This window comes from Amphiura filiformis, chromosome 5 (assembly GCF_039555335.1).
Source record: "Amphiura filiformis chromosome 5, Afil_fr2py, whole genome shotgun sequence".
In the NCBI taxonomy this organism is placed as follows: Eukaryota; Metazoa; Echinodermata; class Ophiuroidea; order Amphilepidida; family Amphiuridae; genus Amphiura; species Amphiura filiformis.
The window spans coordinates 52034751-52057221 of NC_092632.1; the positions used below are offsets into that span (position 1 = coordinate 52034751).

Genomic DNA, 22471 nt, shown 5'->3' on the forward strand with positions numbered 1-22471 from the left:
TCATCAAGACAAACGTGCATAATTTTGCTCCTACCCATTGGGTCGAGAAATAAGAAATAGACATTGAGAATTATTATTCTTAAATAAACTAATTAACTCGCTTTGACTACATGAAACACACAGGTAAATAGGGGAGCTGTACCGCTCAATCGTTATAAATCAGTAGCTTTGAAGTCAGGAAATCATAGCTAAAAATAACACAAAAATTGACTGATTGCTACTTATTTATTTATTAAAATAACACAAAAAATGGACTGATTGCTACATATTTATTTATTAAAATAGATAAATAAGTAGCAATCAGTCAATTTTTGTGTTATTTTTAGCTATGATTTCCTGACTTCAAAGCTACTGATTTATAACGATTGAGCGGCACAGCTCCCCCTATTTACCTGTACATTTAGATGGCGCTATTCAAAGAACAGCCCTGGAACTTTGTTGTATTGACCGATGCGAGGCGACCCAAGTAGCGGAAAGTTTACATTACCGTCACATTTGTTGCAATAATGATATCATATTCACGTTTGTTCAATGGCTTCTGTTCGCTTTAAAGCGCTTAATGCTATGCAACTTGTAAAGATTGAAACCCCTTGCAATGGACATTTAGATTTATGCGGTCTTTTAGCCGAAAAGCAGTCAACTTTTTTGTGTTACTTTTAGTTATGATTTCCTGATTGTAAAAAAAGGCACCGATTCCATGGATTAGTACTTTGTAACCGGGCTTTGTACAATTCAGCTGAGTGGCACAATCTTCCCTTCTACACAATGTATAATAATATATATATTAGATGGCGATATTCAAAATACAAGGATGCGATGCGACCCAGGTAACGGAAAGTTTACATTACCGTCGGATTTGTTCGAAACGTTGTGCTTATCTTTCCCGACCATTATTTATATGATGTCAATTTTACCTATGCGTTTTAACGAATTTCATGACTCGTAATTCTTTGACTTCATGCAACATAACAGCATTTACCTCTTTTATAAATGTCATATAATACCAATCTCTCACTCTTAAATAACATAATAATTTGAGCTCTAATTTGGTAGAGAGTGAGATGTGCTCGTAACAATTCACGTGGAATGACCCTTAAATGAGTTTATGCATTTAGTAATTGAACACAAAAATGTCTCCTATAAATATAATTTAATTCATAGCACATTGTGCATATACAATTACTCTGAAACAAACTTTAAAGTTTGAAGCTGCTTCAAAGTATAAAATAATTTTGACTAAAAACATCTTCGTGTCTTTTGATTGTCAGCTGGTGCCATGCACTGTTATGTTCTGTGCAGCAATGTTTGGTTTAATGTATACCGCCATAATGAAGTATATAGGATGTGCGAATAAAAAAGGAACGTGTTTATCTCAGTGTAGGTAAATAATGTGCCATTTCTGAGGCTCCAACGGAGTATTCAAGTCTCTACATTCGTTGTACTTTCGATTAATTTTTATAATAAATTTCTCAAAATTGGAATAGAAAGAAATTTACAACAGGAAGCGGTATGACTTTGAGGTCCAAATCAAACTTCTAAAGAATTTAATATTTTAATAAATATTAGTATTAATGGTATAATTAGTATTAGCATTATTAGTATTCGTATTATATTTTAGTAATATATTTTAGTGGATGAGCCCCAAGAAGATTTTAAATAAATATATAGATAAAATTCAATGTATTGAAAAGTGTTTAACCTTATACCAGAAAAGTTCACACATTTGCAATTGGTTGTTCTCTCTGTTTGTCTGGGTGCGGTGTGTTATGTGTGCAGGGCGGGTGCGTGGGGGTGCACGGGGTGTGGCTGTGGGGTGTAGGGGTGGTGTGTCCATGTGTGGGTCTTGGTGTGCCACATGGTAGCTCGATTACTGCATATAAAAATATCTAGGTTTATGTAACACTTTTTAAATTTAAAGTCATGAAGTGTTTATTAACAACTAAAAAGTATTAATTTCCACATTTTCTAGAAATTATTGGTATTTTCAGAAACGTATGATCCTACATATTATAAATCCAAAATAAAGTCTAACGCTTTCATTCCCTTTTAAAATAATCGTACTCTAAAGTTTATTCGTAAACACACGGTTATAAACATTTACGATATAAAAGCCTCCTATGATACAACGTTTAAGTATATTAGTGTGTGTTTAGAGTTAAAATAAAGTGTTTACCTGGTTCTAGTATTGCTTCATATATATGTTTCCATTTGTTTACCTTCCATTCATTATTAATTTTATGAAGTGCTTGAACATGTTGAATGAGAAAATTTTGCAAGAGTATCTGCTTTGCATTTTTAAATGTTAAACATTTTATGTTATGTAAGCCTTCATGTATATTACAAATTGTGTAATAATAACGTAACAATAATCATTGTTTTATTATCATTACCATTAATAATATTTTTCTTATAATAGCATTTGGTAGTAGTAGTATTGTTGATATTATTTGTTTTTTGTTTTTGTTCATTTTTCGTTTTTTTACATTATTATCATTATGAAGCACACGCGGGAAAAAAAACCTTGGATATTGGATACTGATAGTTAAAAATAAATGGATATTGATAATAAAAATAAAAATGTCTTAAAAGACTGAGGAAGAGGATATCGCTCCAGCAAAATGCACGATTCAAAACGTGAAGATTTTAATTATTTATTTTTCACCAGGTGGTTATGGCTATCGTATCAAGCATCAAATTCATGACAAAATCATCAAGTGAAATAAAATACAGCTAAAACGAATTAAGATATATAAATTATAGATGTTAATGCTAAGGTTAAAAATACTGCTTCAACGTACAACGTAATCTATATTACGCATGCGCAAAAGGTAATTGCGTTAGTCATGCCCGTCGCAGGCAATCTAATGTCGTCGCCAATATACCGGTACTCCCTGAACTGCAGTATCGGCGCGCCACAGCATAGAACCAAATAAATAATGCACGGGATCAATAATTTCCATCGTTGTCACAGTCTTCGATACGAACAGACATCTTGTGAAAGAAAGAAAACCTAATCACGTGACCATTTATCATTGATCGTCTTTCTGCAACGAGGTCAAGCTCAGGGATCGTTAAAAGGTGTACACGAACGGAAAAAAGATTGTCTTTATTTTTGAGTACATAGTAAGCTTGCTTTAGCAGGTGGAAATAAGCAATGAAGATGGTTATTTATACGAGGCATCTTGTGTCAACGTTTATGCTTATATTGTTATGTGGTAAGTGATGTAGTTCCATGTTTACGACATTTGTAAAACGTTAGCAGGTATCTTTATAATTTATTATTAATACATGATAATTAATTTGGCATTTATATTACAAGTGGCTGTACATTTTATAATTAAAAACACAATACTATATAGGCAATGTCTTGAAAATACTACAATCTATTCTGCTGATACAAAAAATGTATAATATGCCAATTATTGTCAGTTTTGGGTAACAAAATGTTATTGACAGTTACCACAAAAATGCCAGGCATAATAAAATCACCGGGCACCTTTTTGTGACCCAATATCGTCCAAGGTACATCGCCGCTCAAAGTCGATTTACTACATCCCGCTACACCGTTAATACGTTATTTTACAATATATAAGGATTCATTATTAGAATATATTAAGGCTTACACATGTATACCAAAACTCATACATATTTACCAACCAACCCCACACACCCCCACATCCACCTCACACATCAAGAAACACTAAATACGTTGGAGACATGTTTTAAACCATTAAAGACATACCGGTACCGTTATCTTATTTTATTTTTATATTTCATAATTCGCCAGTAAAATAATTACTATCATTCTTCTTCGTTGTTGTTGTTACTATTATTATTATTATTATTATATTATTATTATTAGTGTTATTATTATTATTATTATTATTATTATTATTATTATTATTATTATTACCATCATCATCATCGTCATCATCATTATTATTTTGCTATTTTGTTTGTCTTGGTCGGTTTTATAAAGATAAAACGATCTTGTAGAGATCTTCTTCAGTTTCTTATGGTGAACCTTTTACGCTTTCTACGCATTACGTTTGGGAATTGGAAAGAACCTTCTGATAAATCATGCATGACTCAATTACAAATCTCTACATCCCTTTCTTCTTGTCTATTGATATTTTGAATAGTGTTTATCTTTCCCTAATAGATAGCGCCCTGATCGATTCTTCCTGCATATCAATATGCTTCATTTACATTACATTACAGAGATCGGACACTAATCCCTACCATAACAAACCATGTATAGACTCTACATGCAAATACAGGTGATATAACATGTCTATATTACAGGATTAGATTAGTAAACTATGATCTATTTGCAAGTATTATATTGATTGAGCAGGAAAGATTTGATACTATTTTTTGTATAGTAGTCTAGTTGCCGGCGTGCGTTATTTCTTTCTGCAACCATAAGGCTGAGTTCACATAGAAGTATACGGTATACGGTATTCTCTTTACTTTATACGCTCATTCGTTCAGGCTGAGTTCATATAGGGTATACTATGTGAACTCAGCCTGATCGAATGAGCGTATTTCGTATAGCGAATAGCGAGTATGTCAGTTACCCAATTTCTTCGTCTTATCAAATGCTTGTAACTTTACTTCTTGAGGTCACATTGCATTCAATGAGGTGTCATAATGTGCAGAATTAGATAGTGCATCTATTAAAAAAATGAATTTGCCCACATATGGTTTAGGTTTTTAAAAATTTGGACGGTATACGCTGCACTAAAATCGAATGGGCCACAATGCGATAACACATATATAGTACATACATGTAATTAATAGGCCTATGAGGCTAGATATAACACGAGTTTATTACCATTATTATTTCCTCTTACTTAATAAAATAAAAAGAAATCGATAGAAATAAAATTCTATAACGGTTTACCTGGGGTTCGAACCCACAACCTTTGTATCCATAGTCTAATGCCTACACGACTGTGCTATGACTCGTTGTGCCAGAAAGGTGTTTGTTTATGATACTTATTGATTACGGAATAAACTGCATACACACAATATACTATTACTACTGTCTGTTCAATTAGCTTAGATTCTTGTATTTTTAAGATATTTGAAAAAATTAAAAAAATTGGTCAAAGTCATCAAAGAAAAGTGTTAGCACAGCCTTAGACCCGATGTGATTTTAACTTTTCAAATTCCAAAGTTCAATTTAAAACCCCATTTCTTTTCAATTTTGCCTCATTTTAGGCAGTTACTTGGGTCCACCAAAAGGGTTCGCGACCTTATCACAAATCGAGTGGGACGGTCCATTCTCAACTTAGGGCATAGACCCTATCCAATTTAGCAAAACAATCTGTCCACCAATATGTCCTGCCATTTCAATTGTTATACAGCTTTATACCGTTCCGGTTATTGGATAGGGTCTATAGGTGATGATAGTCCACCGGTTTTTGTACGAGATTATATGCACGATTACGTTTTATGCATAACATTATGCTGAGCATTATTTTTTTCCTAAACAATTATATTAAAATTATGGATTTCGTTCTTATTTCAACTGGTTTACAATGTAAATTGAATTTTGTTTAATACCATCATTCCTTCCCAAGAATATCAGCATTCGCTTGACATATTCAGATACTTTACAAGATTTGTTTTTTGTAACCTCATTGTTTTAAATAATATTTTCTTGTACAAAAGTTATTTTGTTTCCAAATGTCCTTCGCATAGATTGTATTCAACAAACAAAACGGAGTAACAAATTGAAAATAAATGTGTAGTTTTATAATAGGCCTAGGCCTACACCTTCACAGACACAATAATTAATTAATTAATTAATTAATTAATTAATTAATTAATACGTAAGGAATGTATTTATATAAGCCGGGCCTATAATTCTGGAAAACCTTAGTTCATCTTCACATTTTATAATAACATAATTTATTTATTTTTATTTATTACACTTTGTCACTGGTATATCTGATATACAATAATTATAATATAACATCAAAATATATTGAACATGAATATTCAAAAGTACATAAACAAAACCCGAAGTAGATAAAAGTTTGCACCAATGAAAGGCAAGGAATAACAGGTGCAAAGCACATCTAGGACAGTCCCACCAAAAACAATGAGACACCCCTCCCCTCCCCAATTTATTTTTAAAAAGATAAAAATGTTTCAATAGTGGGGTTTAGGCCTACTGGCAAATATAGCTATTTAGCTGGACAATACTTCCTGATGCGGATGGTCGAATAAATACTATCTCAGCGCATCTAATTATTATGACATTCGTCCCCATTGCACTAAATGGATTGATTCAAAAAAGTTTATGGTGCCCGACGTTCTTCGGCTTTTTATAAAAATATCGCGGGAAAAGACCAAAATTGAAAAGAAATGGGGTTTCAAATTGAACTTAGGAATTTGAAAAGTATAAATCACGTTGGGTCTAAGGCTGTGCTAACACTTTTCTTTGATGACTTTGACCACAATGTTTTATTTTTTCAAATATCCTAAAATACAAGAATCTAAGCTAATTGAACAGACAGTAGTATAATAAATACGAATATAATCCTAACCCTAACCCTAATCCCTAACCCTAACCAGAGAAGATGAGAAAAGAGGAGATCGCTCGAACATATAATCCGATTACCCACAGTTAACCTCTATTCACTTTTCTTTGTTTGGGGTACTTAAAACACCACTTGAAACTTCCTTTGTGGTAATCTGTTCATCCGCCACACGCTCGTCTGATTTGGTAGTTCTCTCCAGTGGAGGAAATATTCCACACACGGAAGTACATCGTTAAAGTCCCAATTTTGCAGTCAAATCATGCTTTTTTTGTTTATTAAGCATTATATATATTGCAACTCCCATTAAAAAAATCAAAAAAATTGTTAAGTTATGGAAAGTCAAGCATAATTAATTTTCCAGTCAAATTAATATAAGGTCAAAGGAAAAGAAATTTAAATGATAACTATTTGAATATTTGCGGCAGTTTACGGAAACATAAAACCAGTGTAATCAGTAATTCAAACTCGTGTCAGTTTCTCCATATACTCCCGTTTTGTGTCCAAACGTGTCCAAAAATGCTATTTGGATCCAAAATGCGGGTCTTTTTCACAGGGATCTCGGGTCAAACTTAGCAGGCAGTCATGCCAAACAATACAGAAATTATATTTCGCGGTCAACTGACGTAACAAATTGATATCCGGGCATGCGTCGTTTAGAGCTAGACAGTCGTGACTCGCAAAGCCACTTATCGTATTAGTTGATCAATCGGATTAGATCATTGTTTCCAATAGGCGGATGCACACATTATTTATTTGATGTGGGCAGCGAGCGACCTCCTCTTTCATCATCTTCTCTGCCCTAACCCTAACCCTAACCCTTACCCTAACCCTAACCCTAACCCCTAACCCTAACCCTAAACCTAACCCCTAACCCTAACCCCTAACCCCTAACCCTAACCATAAGACCCTAACCCTAAGACCCTAACCCTGACAATAATGAACCTTGCCTCGGACTATGCGGTTAGTGATATATTGCGGCCCATTATGGTTGCAGAAAGAAATTATTTATGTCCTCTTTGCACAATTACTGTATTTTTGTGGGACCTGAATTTCAAATTTTTATGATGATGACATAGACTCGCTTGCCAGTCCTATATACGCCGTACCTACTACCTATGTATATTGAGGACTGGCTTACGCCATTTTGGATGTCAATGGGAAATACACACTTAACGATTTGCGCCGGTTAGAAACTTGAAAAAAAATCTTTAAAATTTCATCAATGTATATAAATGTGGTACCAACTGTATTGTGCTTGATAATTTAAGACTCGGTTGAAACAAAATTAAGGATCGAAAGCATTTAAGTGTCCAAAAAGGCAAAATTATCGTCAAAGTTCTGCCGAAATCGACACCCTTGCGAAGGGTTCAGAATTCGAATCGGGAACGAAAATATCCGATCTTTGCGATCAAAAACACAAAATTACAACTTTAAACATACTATTGGCAAAAGACATTATTACCAAACAATATAGAATAGAAAATTTGACATCATTTTCTCAAAATAATGAAAAAATTTGCTCACTAGACATCGAAAAAGTACGCAATCCAATTCCCGTTCAAACGCGTGGGAAACTGAAAGTGCATAATCGTGACTAATGATGACATGTATGATGCAAACTCATAGGTGTTGTGCATTTGGCAAGTTGGGAGGAGTGGGGTTCAAAATAACCCCATAGGATTATAAAATTGCTCAAATACCTCTTTCAAATATATCAAATTATTTACATAAATAAACAAAAACAAATAAATAAATAAATAAATAAATAAATAAATAAACGAAAAAAATTGAACAAATTTTAGCGTAGCATTAAAATCATAAATATAACCATTGCTGGCAGGAGGACTCGAACCAACGATATTGATATCAGCAGTCTGATGCTCTACCATGCATTGAGCTAAATGACAGCATCTAGTGACGAGCGTCGAGTTTTTAGCTTATACAGTGTTTGTCTGTGATAATGTCGCCTCGTGAAAGAAAGAAATATAAAATCTCAATTTGTAATTTAAATTTATTTGATAATTTTCTAACCTATATTTTCTTTCGAGCAGGGACAAATATTTCCCCTTTTATCTAATTTGACCGCTATATAAGAATCTATTTCTTTTATTACTGATTTAATTCCGCGATTTGTTCCATTAAGCAATATCAAAGATTAATGTCACACATCTCACAACAGATATTTAGTTGGTCTAGTGGTCTTTCACAGTGCTGTTTAACCGGGAGGTACCGAGATCGATTCCCACCTCTGCCTGCAATTTTTTTTAAAGACTGGGAAATAATAACCTGACATTCGCCGCTGACATTCGTACTTCAGTAGCGGAGTTATAACTTGTTAAACTTTGCTCCTTCCGTAAAAGGGTACATTATTTTGGCACTACATTATTTCTTTCTTTTTTTCACATTGCTGGTATTAAATATCAAATGGTCATAATTGGCAGTCACTTCAAATCATCCCCAACTGAACTAGGTTCAGGAATTTACTCTCATTGTTAACTGTTGGTTAACCCACCACTTGAGAATAAAGGACTATGATAGGTGCAACAGGATTACCTACGGGATTATCTCAAGGATATAATTCTGTTCTCCATCCTTTTCTTACATCTTCTCTGATATGTGCTAGTGTCAATGGTTATTGTTAAAAGGCAATAAGGTGTGTAATTGCAATATTTCCTCTGAATAGGAAAGACTCTCTACATCGAGTTATGTATGCTGGTGGTTCGCAATACTGTTATTTAAGAGAAGGTATCTTCCAAATCCAAATTCAAATGGTGATATCTTTTAAAGGCAACCTCTTCCAAAATCGCCTAGATTTATTTTGCCAGTACAATTAAAAGCGACAGGCATTTACTTTGCAAGGACACTGCTTTGTCCTGTGAATTTAAAATAATCATGCGTATATTTTGAAAGCCTCAAGCTCTATACGATGTATAATGTTACCTTCATTACACTTATTAGAACGCAGAAATAGACATTTGAAAAAAGGCCTGTGCAACGTCAGTTCTGATTAAAAACACCATACAGAATTTATCATTTATTTTCATTACGCTCAGGTGTGCAACCTTTTTTTGATAAAATGTTATATAATTAATGAAAATGCTGAGAATTTATATGATTGTACATTGTGTATCGTATAGAAAAGTATACAAGCACTCGAAGCTCTTTTCATGTGTTTTGGGGTTAGCAGAACATCACTATGATACGACATATTGTCTAAATATTTGGACACATTATTTTTTTTAATTTAGAAACATGACACCCATATTTCAATATTGCAGGCCTTGATCAAATCTTGTTTCTAAAAACACCAAAATATAGCCCACATTAATTGGGTAGCTTTCTGTTTGCAATTGGGTAGACTTTCAACAAATGTAGGCCTATATAGGCCTAATTAACACTGTCTGTTAAAACTTTGTGCTCTATTTTAACGTAAATTACCGCCTGCATTTCTATTCTCTTAATGGTCTGTGGAGATGCTAATAATATTTTATATAGGCCTATTAATATTATTATATTTTAAAGGGGAAGGTATATTATTATACTTTAAAGGGGAAGGTCATAAATCTTCTTTTAGGCGACGAAAAAAAAACGGGGTTTTTTTTTGTTGTTTTGAAATGACCCAAATAACCAAAAATTTGTAAATAATTTGCAATTTGAGAAAATGAAATAAAATCCGAAAATTGGGTCGGCATTCATTTGTACAGGAATATTTTTCCCTCAATTTGTTCAAAATCTGGGTCGGTCGGGTCCGTAGAACAGGGTTTTCTTTTTTCGTCGCCATTACCTTCTTTGCATGCTATTCCATACACACTCTGTGGAAGACATGACCTAAATGTCCCACACAATGAGTGTGAATTACAAATGATGTTACCTGTAATATGTACTACATTTAAATCTACACCCCCTGTGTGGGATTTTAAAGAAAATGTCTTTCATGATCGGAGTTTATACATTTGAATAACCCAATGCAATGAAAATAGCATTGGTAAAGTGTAATGCGGCCAATGTGACAAACGTTTTGGAAATTATCTTTCGGGGTTACCTACGCAGCTCATTATAGTATTTCATGAATCTTTATGGTTTTTAGTGATTCACCGAATTATTTCTATATGGCAGATGAGTCAAGAAATATTAACAATTTGATATAACGCATCAAAAGAAAATGAATACAGTTTCATTATTATCTATCATAAAATGCGTTTAAATGCCAACACGAGCAATCTATAGTGAAGTTTCAGTTTAAATAAAGACAACAAGACACTTGATGGGAAGAAGTGGATTCGTGCTTCCGCATGTTAATAAGGATTCAGCTTGTAGCCACGATTTTGAAGTACAATTATTGATATATTAGCTGTTATAAATTTCGAAGCAATGAGAGCATGCATGACAACACATTAAATAGATATTTTAATAAATATATAGTTCAATCTATACATGTACGTACATGCAGGTTCATTTACGTTAAAATGAATAATCCTTGCTGCAATTCATGACTCACATTGGCCATGCTTGACCTTTAAAGAAGCTTTAATTAACTCTGGTGATTCCTTCACGTGGGCACGAATTGAATGTTTTATTTAAATGAAAAATGGCAATTACCAATAATTCGATTTATACAATGTTATTAAAGTAGGCCTATATACTGCACATAGCCCCACTTACATGAGTTCAGCCTTTTTCAATGAAACATAGTTTAATACACTACATTATCCTTGTGATTCTGCAACAACGGTGTCCACTGTTTGATATACATTTACTTTCTGATGATGATAATAAATGCTTCAAGAAAGTCCACTTTATTTGTGATCTTCGTATTTCTGAGTATCTAAATAGGTGACTGGTTCAGGAAAGTCTACTTTATTTACTTGTTATCTTTGTATTCTGAGTACCGGGTACCTTAATAATTAATGTGCCTGTTTCAGGAAAGTCCACACTTGTGATATTTGCATTCTGAGTACCTTAATAAATGATGTGCCTGATTCAGGAAAATCTACTTTATACTCGTGATCTTTGCATTCCTGAGTACCTTAATAAATGATATACCTGGTTCTGGTTCAGGAAAGTATATTTTACTCGTGATATTTGCATTTCTACATTCCTTATTTAATTATATGCATGGTTCAGGAAATTCCACGTTACCCTTGATCTTTGACTTCTAAGTACCGTACCTTAATAAATGACGTGCCTGGTTCAGGAAAGCCCACTATACTTGTGATACGTGCATTCTGGGTTACCTAAATAAAATGACGTGCCTGGTTCAGGAAAGTCTACTTTACTCGTGATCTTTGCATTTCTGTGTGCCTTAATAAATGATATGCCTGGTTCAGGAAACTATACTTTACTCGTGATCTTTGTATTTCTGTGGGCCTTAATAAATGACGTGCCTGGTTCAGGAAAGTCTACTTTACTCGTGATCTTTGCATTTCTGTGTGCCTTAATAAATGATATGCCTGGTTCAGGAAACTATACTTTACTCGTGATCTTTGCATTTCTGTGTGCCTTAATAAATGACGTGCCTGGTTCAGGAAAGTCTACTTTACTCGTGATCTTTGCATTTCTGTGTGCCTTAATAAATGACATGCCTGGTTCAGGAAAGTCTACTTTACTCGTGATCTTTGCATTTCTGTGTGCCTTAATAAATGACGTGCATGGTTCAGGAAAGTCTACTTTACTCGTGATCTTTGCATTTCTGTGGGCCTTAATAAATGACGTGCCTGGTTCAGGAAAGTCTACTTTACTCGTGATCTTTGATTTCCGAGTACCGTACCTGAATAAATGACATGCCTGGTTCAGGAAGATCGACTTTACTCGTGATCTTTGCATTTCTGAGTACCTTAATAAATGGTGTACCTGGTTCAGGAAAATCTACTTTACTCGTGATCTTTGATTTATGAGGACCGTACCTGAATAAATAATGTGGATGGTTCAGGAAAATCTACTTTTGTGATCTTTGCATTTCTGACCTTGATAAATTAATGACGTGCCTTGCGATTCTGCTTTTTACTTTCTGTAATTATTTTCTGATGATAATAAATGATGTGCCTGGTTGAGGAAAGTCCACTTTACTTGTGATCTTTGTATTTCTAAGTATCTTAATAAATTATGTGCCTGGTTCAGGAAAGTCTACTTTACTCGTGATCTTTGCATTCTGAGCACCTTAATAAATGATATGCCTGGTTCAGGAAAATCTACTTTATACTCGTGATCTTTGCATTCCTGAGTACCTTAATAAATATTTTGACTGGTTCAGGAAGATCTACTTTACTCGTGATCTTTGCACTTCTGAGTACCTTAATAAATGATGTGCCTGGTTCAGGAAAGTTTACTTTACTCGTGATCTTTGCATTTCTGACCTTGATAAATGATGTGCCTTGTTCAGGAAAACCTACTTTACTCGTGATCTTTGCATTTCTGACCTTGATAATTGATGTGCCTAGTTCAGGAAAACCTACTTTACACGTGATCTTTGCATTTCTGACCATGATAAATGATGTGCCTTGTTCAGAAAAACCTGCTTTACTCGTGATCTTTGCATTTCTGACCATGATAAAAGATGTGTCTTGTTCAGGAAAGTCTACTTTACTCGTGATCTTTGCATTTCTGACCTTGATAATTGATGTGCCTTGTTCAGGAAAACCTACTTTACTCGTGATCTTTGCATTTCTGACCTTGATAATTGATGTGCCTAGTTCAGGAAAACCTACTTTACTCGTGATCTTTGCATTTCTGACCATGATAAATGATGTGCCTTGTTCAGGAAAACCTACTTTACTCGTGATCTTTGCATTTCTGACCTTGATAATTGATGTGCCTAGTTCAGGAAAACCTACTTTACTCGTGATCTTTGCATTTCTGACCTTGATAATTGATGTGCCTTGTTCAGGAAAACCTACTTTACTCGTGATCTTTGCATTTCTGACCTTGATAATTGATGTGCCTATAGTTCAGGAAAACCTACTTTACTCGTGCTCTTTGCATTTCTGACCTTGGTAAATGATGTGCCTTGTTCAGGAAAACCTACTTTACTTGTGATCTTTGCATTTCTGACCATGATAAATGATGGGCCTTGTTCAGGAAAACCTGCTTTACTCGTGATCTTTGCATTTCTGACCATGATAAAAGATGTGTCTTGTTCAGGAAAGTCTACTTTACTCGTGATCTTTGCATTTCTGACCTTGATAATTGATGTGCCTAGTTCAGGAAAACCTACTTTACTCGTGATCTTTGCATTTCTGACCATGATAAATGATGTGCCTTGTTCAGGAAAGTCTACTTTACTCGTGATCTTTGCATTTCTGACCTTGATAATTGATGTGCCTTGTTCAGGAAAGTCTACTTTACTCGTGATCTTTGCATTTCTGACCTTGATAATTGATGTGCCTTATTCAGGAAAACCTACTTTACTCGTGATCTTTGCATTTCTGACCATGATAAATGATGTGCCTTGTTCAGGAAAACCTACTTTACTTGTGATCTTTGCATTTCTGACCATGATAAATGATGTGCCTTGTTCAGGAAAACCTGCTTTACTCGTGATCTTTGCATTTCTGACCATGATAAAAGATGTGTCTTGTTCAGGAAAGTCTACTTTACTCGTGATCTTTGCATTTCTGACCTTGATAATTAATGTGCCTAGTTCAGGAAAACCTACTTTACTCGTGATCTTTGCATTTCTGACCATGATAAATGATGTGCCTTGTTCAGGAAAGTCTACTTTACTCGTGATCTTTGCATTTCTGACCTTGATAATTGATGTGCCTTGTTCAGGAAAGTCTACTTTACTCGTGATCTTTGCATTTCTGACCTTGATAATTGATGTGCCTTATTCAGGAAAACCTACTTTACTCGTGATCTTTGCATTTCTGACCATGATAAATGATGTGCCTTGTTCAGGAAAACCTGCTTTACTCGTGATCTTTGCATTTCTGACCATGATAAAAGATGTGCCTTCTTCAGGAAAACCTGCTTTACTCGTGATCTTTGCATTTCTGACCATGATAAAAGATGTGTCTTGTTCAGGAAAGTCTACTTTACTCGTGATCTTTGCATTTCTGACCTTGATAAATGATGTGCCTTGTTCAGGAAAACCTACTTTACTCGTGCTCTTTGCATTTCTGACCTTGGTAAATGATGTGCCTTGTTCAGGAAAACCTACTTTACTTGTGATCTTTGCATTTCTGACCATGATAAAAGATGTGCCTAGTTCAGGAAAATCTTTTTACTCGCGATCTTAAAAGCCTAGATCAGGAAGGTCTAATTTACTTATGAAATGTGCATTTCTGAGTACCAAACTAAGTTTCTGGATTCTGGATTAGTCTCCAAATAACACAATCAAATATCAATAAGTAGGCCTACTAACAAATATACCTAACCTGGGCGTCGTCAGACAATTCTTTTAAACATTGCCATGGATATAAGTATAGAGATAGCGGTTGAGGTGAATTGGCATTGGTTATATATCGTTGCCTTTTTGTGCTTCCTCCTTCTTTCTTTCTCATACTATTTTCTCTTTTACTATATTTCCCATTCTCCTTTTCCCTCCTCCTTTTGTCTTCCTTGTTTGTTTTTCTTCTTTTCATACATGTATAGGCCTACAGAAAATGATTGCATGAGAAGTTGAGAAAGTGCATTAGGCCTATCCTTTACAATAATAGCATTAATTTGGTAAAACATGATAACAAAAAACACCCTGGGGAAACAGCGATGAATTTTTTATGCTTCGTGGCGATTTGTACATATTAAAATCACTTTCCCACTGTGTAAACTAGCACATAATGATTTTTTAATTATGTATTGGCTTAATAGTTGGTTCATGTGGAAGCTTGTTAATTTGATAATAATGTTATTTATTCATAACATATACACATGTTAATACGTATTGCATTAGAGTTATAATTACATGAATAATTTATATATTTATATAATTTATATACTATTATGACAAAGTACTAATTAAATTCCTTGCGAAAAAGCTGGTAAAAGTTTAGCATATTTTAATAAACCTTATAGCACAATTCATTTCAAAATGGCTGACACCTCGACGTGGTGTTTTTCTTTCGTTGATATTTGATACCGTTCACAAGAGCTCCATTTCCCACTTGCCTAATTTTATTACACACACTCATCAATCAATTTAGATAAATTATGTTTCAACCAAAGTAAAAGAATGCTATGACATTGCAATGACATGCTTAGATGACATACTAATGCGTGCAGTGTTGAATCGAATATGAATTCAAAATATGTCGCCAAAATCTGGAAAAAAACACCCCATTTCTAATTTCTTGTAGCTGTACGATGTAATCATTGCATCTAAAAATAACCAAGCCTATCACTATGGACCACAATGGCCTCATCCCAATGGCATAGTTCAATAGCCTCAATTAAACAATCATAGTGCAAAATTTGACCTCAAGTTGCAGAGGATGAGTTTAAGTACCCAAATTTTTAAAGGTCATTCAATGAATGTACAAATGTATTGGGGTTAAAGAACTGCGCCCTTGATAGATGAGTATGTTGTGAATCCTAGTGTATGATAATGGAGTTTATATATTTTGTATAAATCAATGCATAGTATGCTCTTATTACAAGCTCATATGAAGTAGAGCATTATATTACTCTTTTGATAAAAAACCATAGGATGGGATGAAATATAAGAGCTCTTTTTTTAAAAAACATAATTGCTACCTCGGACGCCACTGTACATTGTGTCCCAGAAAACCGAGAACAGAGCTTCCGATTTAACTCTCTCCACGCGGGTGTCGACTGCAGACGACAAATAAAAAAATTCAAAATTTCAAAAATTTCAGAATTTTAATTTTTCATTACCATATTTGGAATCAGCATGAAAAATGCAAGAAAATGAGTACAAATAAGCCTAGTATTGGTTCAGTGGTTTTTTAGATAGCTCTAAATATTTTGAGAAAATATCTCAAAACTAGGATTTTTTATGTTGAAGGTTATGGTTAGCACCCAGAGCATCCAGAATCAAACTCTGCAAATATGATGTATCCAAAGATGAATATCATTTTCAATGTCCAGTTTTGTGGTTTATTTGGCATGCCTGGAACCATTCTAATCGGTTTTCAGTAAATCGTTGATATTTGGCACATCATGGGAAATCATCCACGATATTTCTACCAAAGACAATAATTGTCAAAGGTGGTATAGGGCATATACGACACCAAAAATGACGGAATGGCGGTGATGCAATGACAGTCGTATACTTAAACGTAGGGTCCATGTTTTTGGGATTTTTTTGGATATTTTTGCAACAAAGTAGTAGCTCTCACATCACACCAGCCAGAAAATATAACCATTTGCGTTATTATCAGCAGTATAGTGGTTCTAAATTATTAAAATCAGAAGCTCTGCAAGTAAAATGTTGCGGGTTTTCTGGGCCATACTCCATGTGCCGCACATTGCATCACCACCAACCCTTAACCCAGATAACGCTATAGTATACATCAACCATATATTCAAATAATTTGAGTGGGAAAAAGAGAAAACTATTATTTGAATTGACAAATTTAAGGTGGTACTACACCCCTGATACATTTTGTGAGTAATTTTGCATTTTTCCCAAAAAATAACTACACACTGGTAACAAAAGTTATGTATATTATAGGGGCAAGGAATCCAATTACTTCACTGAAATTTCAGTGATTCAAGACAAGTGGTTCATTATAAAGGAATGAGGTACATTCTAGCGGTACATTCTATTACTCAGTGTTGAGTAAATATATTGAGTATCGATATGCACATCATTTGGTACCAAAGGACTCGTGTATGGTTATATAAAGGGCATACAAATTTTCATTCTGTTTTGACTGGGTTTCAAACCCATCGTCATAATGTAATAGCATTTTCCACGTTTCTCTAAATATCTACTATCAGTCCGATCTTATAAAATTTGGGACCCAAACTAAAAGGTCTTATAGAATGATTGATTTGTTTAAAGGAGTATTTCGTGATCCTAGCATCCTCTATTTAGGTCATTTTTCATTAAATATCCACGAAAAAAACCTATTCCCAAAATTTCAGTTGATTCCGATTTTACGTATGCGAGTTATGCATGATTATATGTATTACACTGCTCCATAGACAATGCGTTGTAATTTCGTTCTGGTGCACCAGAACGAAATTCAAATTTCACGATATCTTTGCTAAACGAATTAATCTGCAAGAAATCTTTTGTACATAAACATTATATAGCCAGAGGTTTCCAGTGATATAAAAATCTCAACTTTTTTTGAGAAAAGTGGGGGGATGAGGCTGTGGATCACGAAATGCCCCTTTAATGTGTAAATTGCTAAATGTTCACAGGGCAACTATTGCACTTACCCACTTCTGGCACTCAGCATGTCGAATTATGCAAGTACAAAACGAGCAGCATGGGATTCAGTGTATTGATGTTCCTATGAAGCAAGACATGATGTATAGTACCTACTCAAACTCAGATTACTACGATGACTGTAACGCGTAAAATATTTAACCAAGTGAGAAATTTAAGACATTTTCCTTTTGAGCTGAATCCATAGAGAACATTTTGATTTCTTCCGTGATCTCTTTTAGAGGCATATACTTTGGTTTTATTTATAGACAATTAGCCTACCCATTACTGAATGACAAAAAGTGCATGCACATGCATAATACTAATATTTTTTGCGATAAGAATTACTTTTGCAGCATTTTTTTTTTATTGCATAAGGTATAGGCCTACCGATTTATACAGGGTCAATAGTAAATGGTATATCATAAAAACTTGGGTTTTTTTAAATCTATATCTATCTAAATGGAAATGTTGACATGTACGCCATTATTTAATCAGAGTAATCAGTCAGTCAACATTAATAGGTAAATTTTCACGGGAAAATTTTCTGGACACGTGACCCCCAATGCGTATCAATGTGAGTGTAACCTCGAGCCTGATCTCTGACCCTCGGCGGTGACCTCGCTATTCAAGTCTTAGTAATTTTGAATTGGAATAGTATTTTTGACTGCAATTTTGATAGAAATTTGTGCATTGCAAATTTATTAAATATTATGTTATCTTAATTTCTTCACAATATCATCAAAACGTAATTTCAAAAATATCTATCTACGGAAAAAAATATTTATCTACGGAAACTCTTACCATAATATTATCAACTTGCGACAAGTAACTTATTTTGCATCAAAGGAGAAATTCTTCCTATTCAAATACATTGGAAGAACACCCGCTGTGCTCGGGGTCACATTCCATAATGCTAATATGTCTGCGCCCATGGGTGTCACGTGTCCAGAAAATGTACCTATTAATTCTGACTGTCAGTATTGCATTGACCCATTCTTCGAATAATCGTAGTTTGCTCAAAACGTCACATAATACTGAAGCCTAATGCCAACAATGTTTAACGAATCAGTATTGATCAAGTTCTCGAATAATCGTATATAGTCTTCCTCAAAAATATTATATAGGCCTAATGCATAACAATATTTCACTTCATGTTTTCAAACAACGATACATTTCATGAAGCAGTATCGTTAATTGAAATTGTATAATATTTTGTTAATAAATTACACTAAATTGTTATCAGCATTGTCACGCGTTAAATCCGATACTGCTTTTAAGGTCATTTTTATTGCTTTTCTTGTACCACTGCTTTAAATGCCAAATGCAAAGTACAGCATCATGTTACACTATTGTAATACAATCCAATAATATGGTTTTTCCAATAATAGTTAATTATTACACTATATAATGAAGTACAAATTAAAAGCATAGCACGCTATATGCATTTCTTGTGTCCCATCTCTGTATTGATTTTCAATGTGATTTCTTCTGATTGAAAATCCGACATGGCCTCTCGAGTGCAAGATATATACGCTGCAAAAACATGTTTTGACATATATTACATTTTTGAGAATAACACTAAATAATGCACACCAATTTGAACAACATCAATTTTAACACTATAATATGCACTTCTGTGACCTGAAATGTTAAAACACTTGATTAACAGAAGCGTTAATACATGTGTTAATCAGAGGATGATTTAAGGAAGCCCCATCATGCACTGCAAACGTGTTATCACCAGAGTTTCAACTGCCACTTTACTTTTCAAATCCCATTGAACTCTGTGCAAAAGATGTTGTTTAAGAATTGTGCGTGTGTCATTATTAGTTGGTCGATTTCAGATCTAAAGTGATGTATGCATGAAGGATAATTCACACCTTCTATAGGTAACATAAAATGTGAAATCGACCAGCATTGTGAATGCGTTTTTATTGTAAATATATCAGTCCAAATTCAAATTTAACCATGGCCGTCAATGCTATGTGCGAGCAGTCGTGTCATGTTCACTCACACAGCTGTGCTAACCGCAAGTCAACACAGTGGCGTGGTGGGAAGTGCTTAAATCATCCTCTGTGTGTTAATAAACATCTCAAAAAAAGTAACTAACCCCCCTTAAATAATGACCATTATTCAAAAACGGATTGTATTACAAATCTGTAAAATGCGTTGGAAGCCGAATGTATTTCTGCATATTTTGAAACCTCATATTGACGTCACAGCTTATATTTAAATCAATGTAACCCAAGATTTGAAAGTTGCAGTAAATTGTATTGATTTTGTATTCAGTGTAATGGAAGGAAATCTGTGTAATGATATCTGAGTGTTTTTGTACTGTTAAAATTTGTATATAAGTGCAACTTTCAAATCTAGACTTCACTACATTAAATTGTCCAGTGTTTTATTGTTTTATTTATCGTATCAAATGCAAATGCGCAGAAATAACTTATGCTTCCAACGCATTTTACAGATCTGTAATACAATAGCCCCTTTTTGAATAATAGCCATTATTTAAGAGGGGTTAGTTACTTTTTTTGAGATGTTTATATTGACGCATAAACACGATAAAATTGTGTTCAATGTATGTATAACACACGCACGTTAATAAATTAAACTTAAAAAAATATCGCAAAAGTGTCGCATAAATCCACAAACATCTCAGAAACACCAGAGTGATGAAGAAATATTATAATTATGTGATGCGATCAAGCAAAATCAGTCGGAACTCGGGAATTTAAATTTTCAGTTTCTTATATATAGTATAGTAAAAAGGATTTACAAATTTGGATTTTACAGAAAAACCCCATTGAAATTGAACAACCAATTCCAAAGATATGAGCAATTAAAGAATTTTCAAAACAACAGGAAACAAAATGAAATATTTCCTTTGTATATAGCTATATCTCAAAATCAATATTTCCGAGTTCCGACTGATTTTGTTTGATCGCAACACATATACCAATTTTGGTTCTGAGAAAGACCATACTAATATTTATATATATCTTATATAATTGAACAGCTTTAGGGACGTGCCAAATCGAAGGAGAAGATGATACTAGTGCATACGAAGACAAATTCCCGCACCTTCCAGATTTTAATCAAAACAATAACATAACAGAATCTCCAAAATCGGCATTAGATATTCTTGATCCTGGTTTTTCACCAACTTCGAAACCATCAGAAAAAGGAGAGGTACGTATCTTGCGCTTCACGTATAGACGAATCCAATTTCACGCATTCCTACACCTCAATGGCAGCCATTACTGGGTCCCCCCTTTGGTCTATACCACATAAATGTGAAATGATGTGGCCTTGGCGGGAATATTAAACTGCATTCCATCACCCGTGTTACTCGTAGACAAAAGAATGATGAAAGTTTACAACACAATTATAATTCAACATCAATTTTTAAGCGGATTTAATCCACCCAATTGGGCAGTAACAACACCAGTTTGGTGGAGACGGGACCCAGTAATGGCCGACTGAATTCTGACCATCACTTGGCTCGTTAGATTCGTCTATTATAGACGTCTATAGACGAATCCAATTTCACGCATTCCTACACCTCAATGGCCGCCAAAGCTCCTAAAATGTGAAAAGATGCGGCCTTGTAGGGTAGACAAAAGAATGATGACAGTTTACAACACAAAAGAATCTAACATCGAATTTTAAGCGGCTTTAATCCACCCAATTGGGCAGTCACAACACCAGTTAGGTGCTGCGGGGACCCAATAATGGCCGACCAAATCCTGACCATGACTTGGCTCGTTGGATTCGTCTATAAAAGAAAAAGAGAAGTTGTAATTCGTTTCACGTTCATTTGGAATAAGTTACCAGCATTATTATTAAAGACTGAATTAAAAAGACTAGTTTGCGTCTGACGTCATGACAAAGGCGCACCATGATTGGTTGCTGACCTGTGCTGTATGGCATTTTTGGTCTGGTTGACAGGACGTCATACGCAGACTAGTCTTTTTAATTCGGTCTTCAATTATACCAGTGCAGGTTTGATTATAAATGGAGGGTCTCATTGAGGAGCTTTTTGGCTCTACCATACTATTCGCTGTCGAAGTGATGTAATAATCGGATTACTAGTAACTACCATAGTAATACGTTCAAACAATTTTTGAATATATCGCGCTGCACTACAAGCAGGTTGCACTCATCACCTGTGTATGTCTGCAACCATAGATTGAATACAATACCGCTCTTTTTAAAGATACTTATCTTACAGGTGCGAGTGATCAGCATGGTATGAATATTATATAGAATTACGATCCAGGTCTTTATTCCTGCTCAGTTTAATGCGGCCCATACACGATCAATTTCAGATTTGATTGACTAATATCAAAGACCCTAGATACAAGAGTCAATACAAAATCTACCATTTTTCACTGTACACACAGAACATAATAGTGATTTTATTGTCCAACCGTAAAAAAAAAACACGCTGTTGTTGAATTTCCCAAACTCGGAAAAAGACATTTACTGACCGGGACCGGGAAAACCCACGCACCTTTTAGATAATAAGCCTGGTGACTGGTGCTTTAAATTATTCTGAGAGGATTATTCACTCACTTGC

At 34.4% G+C, this 22471-nt stretch overlaps 1 protein-coding gene across 1 annotated transcript in view; it reads left to right on the forward strand.

Moving 5' to 3' along the window:
* The first annotated feature begins 2850 nt into the window (after positions 1-2850).
* Positions 2851-22471, forward strand: part of LOC140153337 (lysosome-associated membrane glycoprotein 5-like) — a 42737-nt gene continuing 23116 nt past the window's right edge. The window contains exons 1-2 of the mRNA XM_072176064.1: positions 2851-3215; positions 20909-21081. Of these exons, the coding sequence (XP_072032165.1) occupies positions 3155-3215; positions 20909-21081 (234 nt within the window). The 5' untranslated portion in view covers positions 2851-3154. The remainder of the gene's footprint in view (positions 3216-20908; positions 21082-22471) is intronic.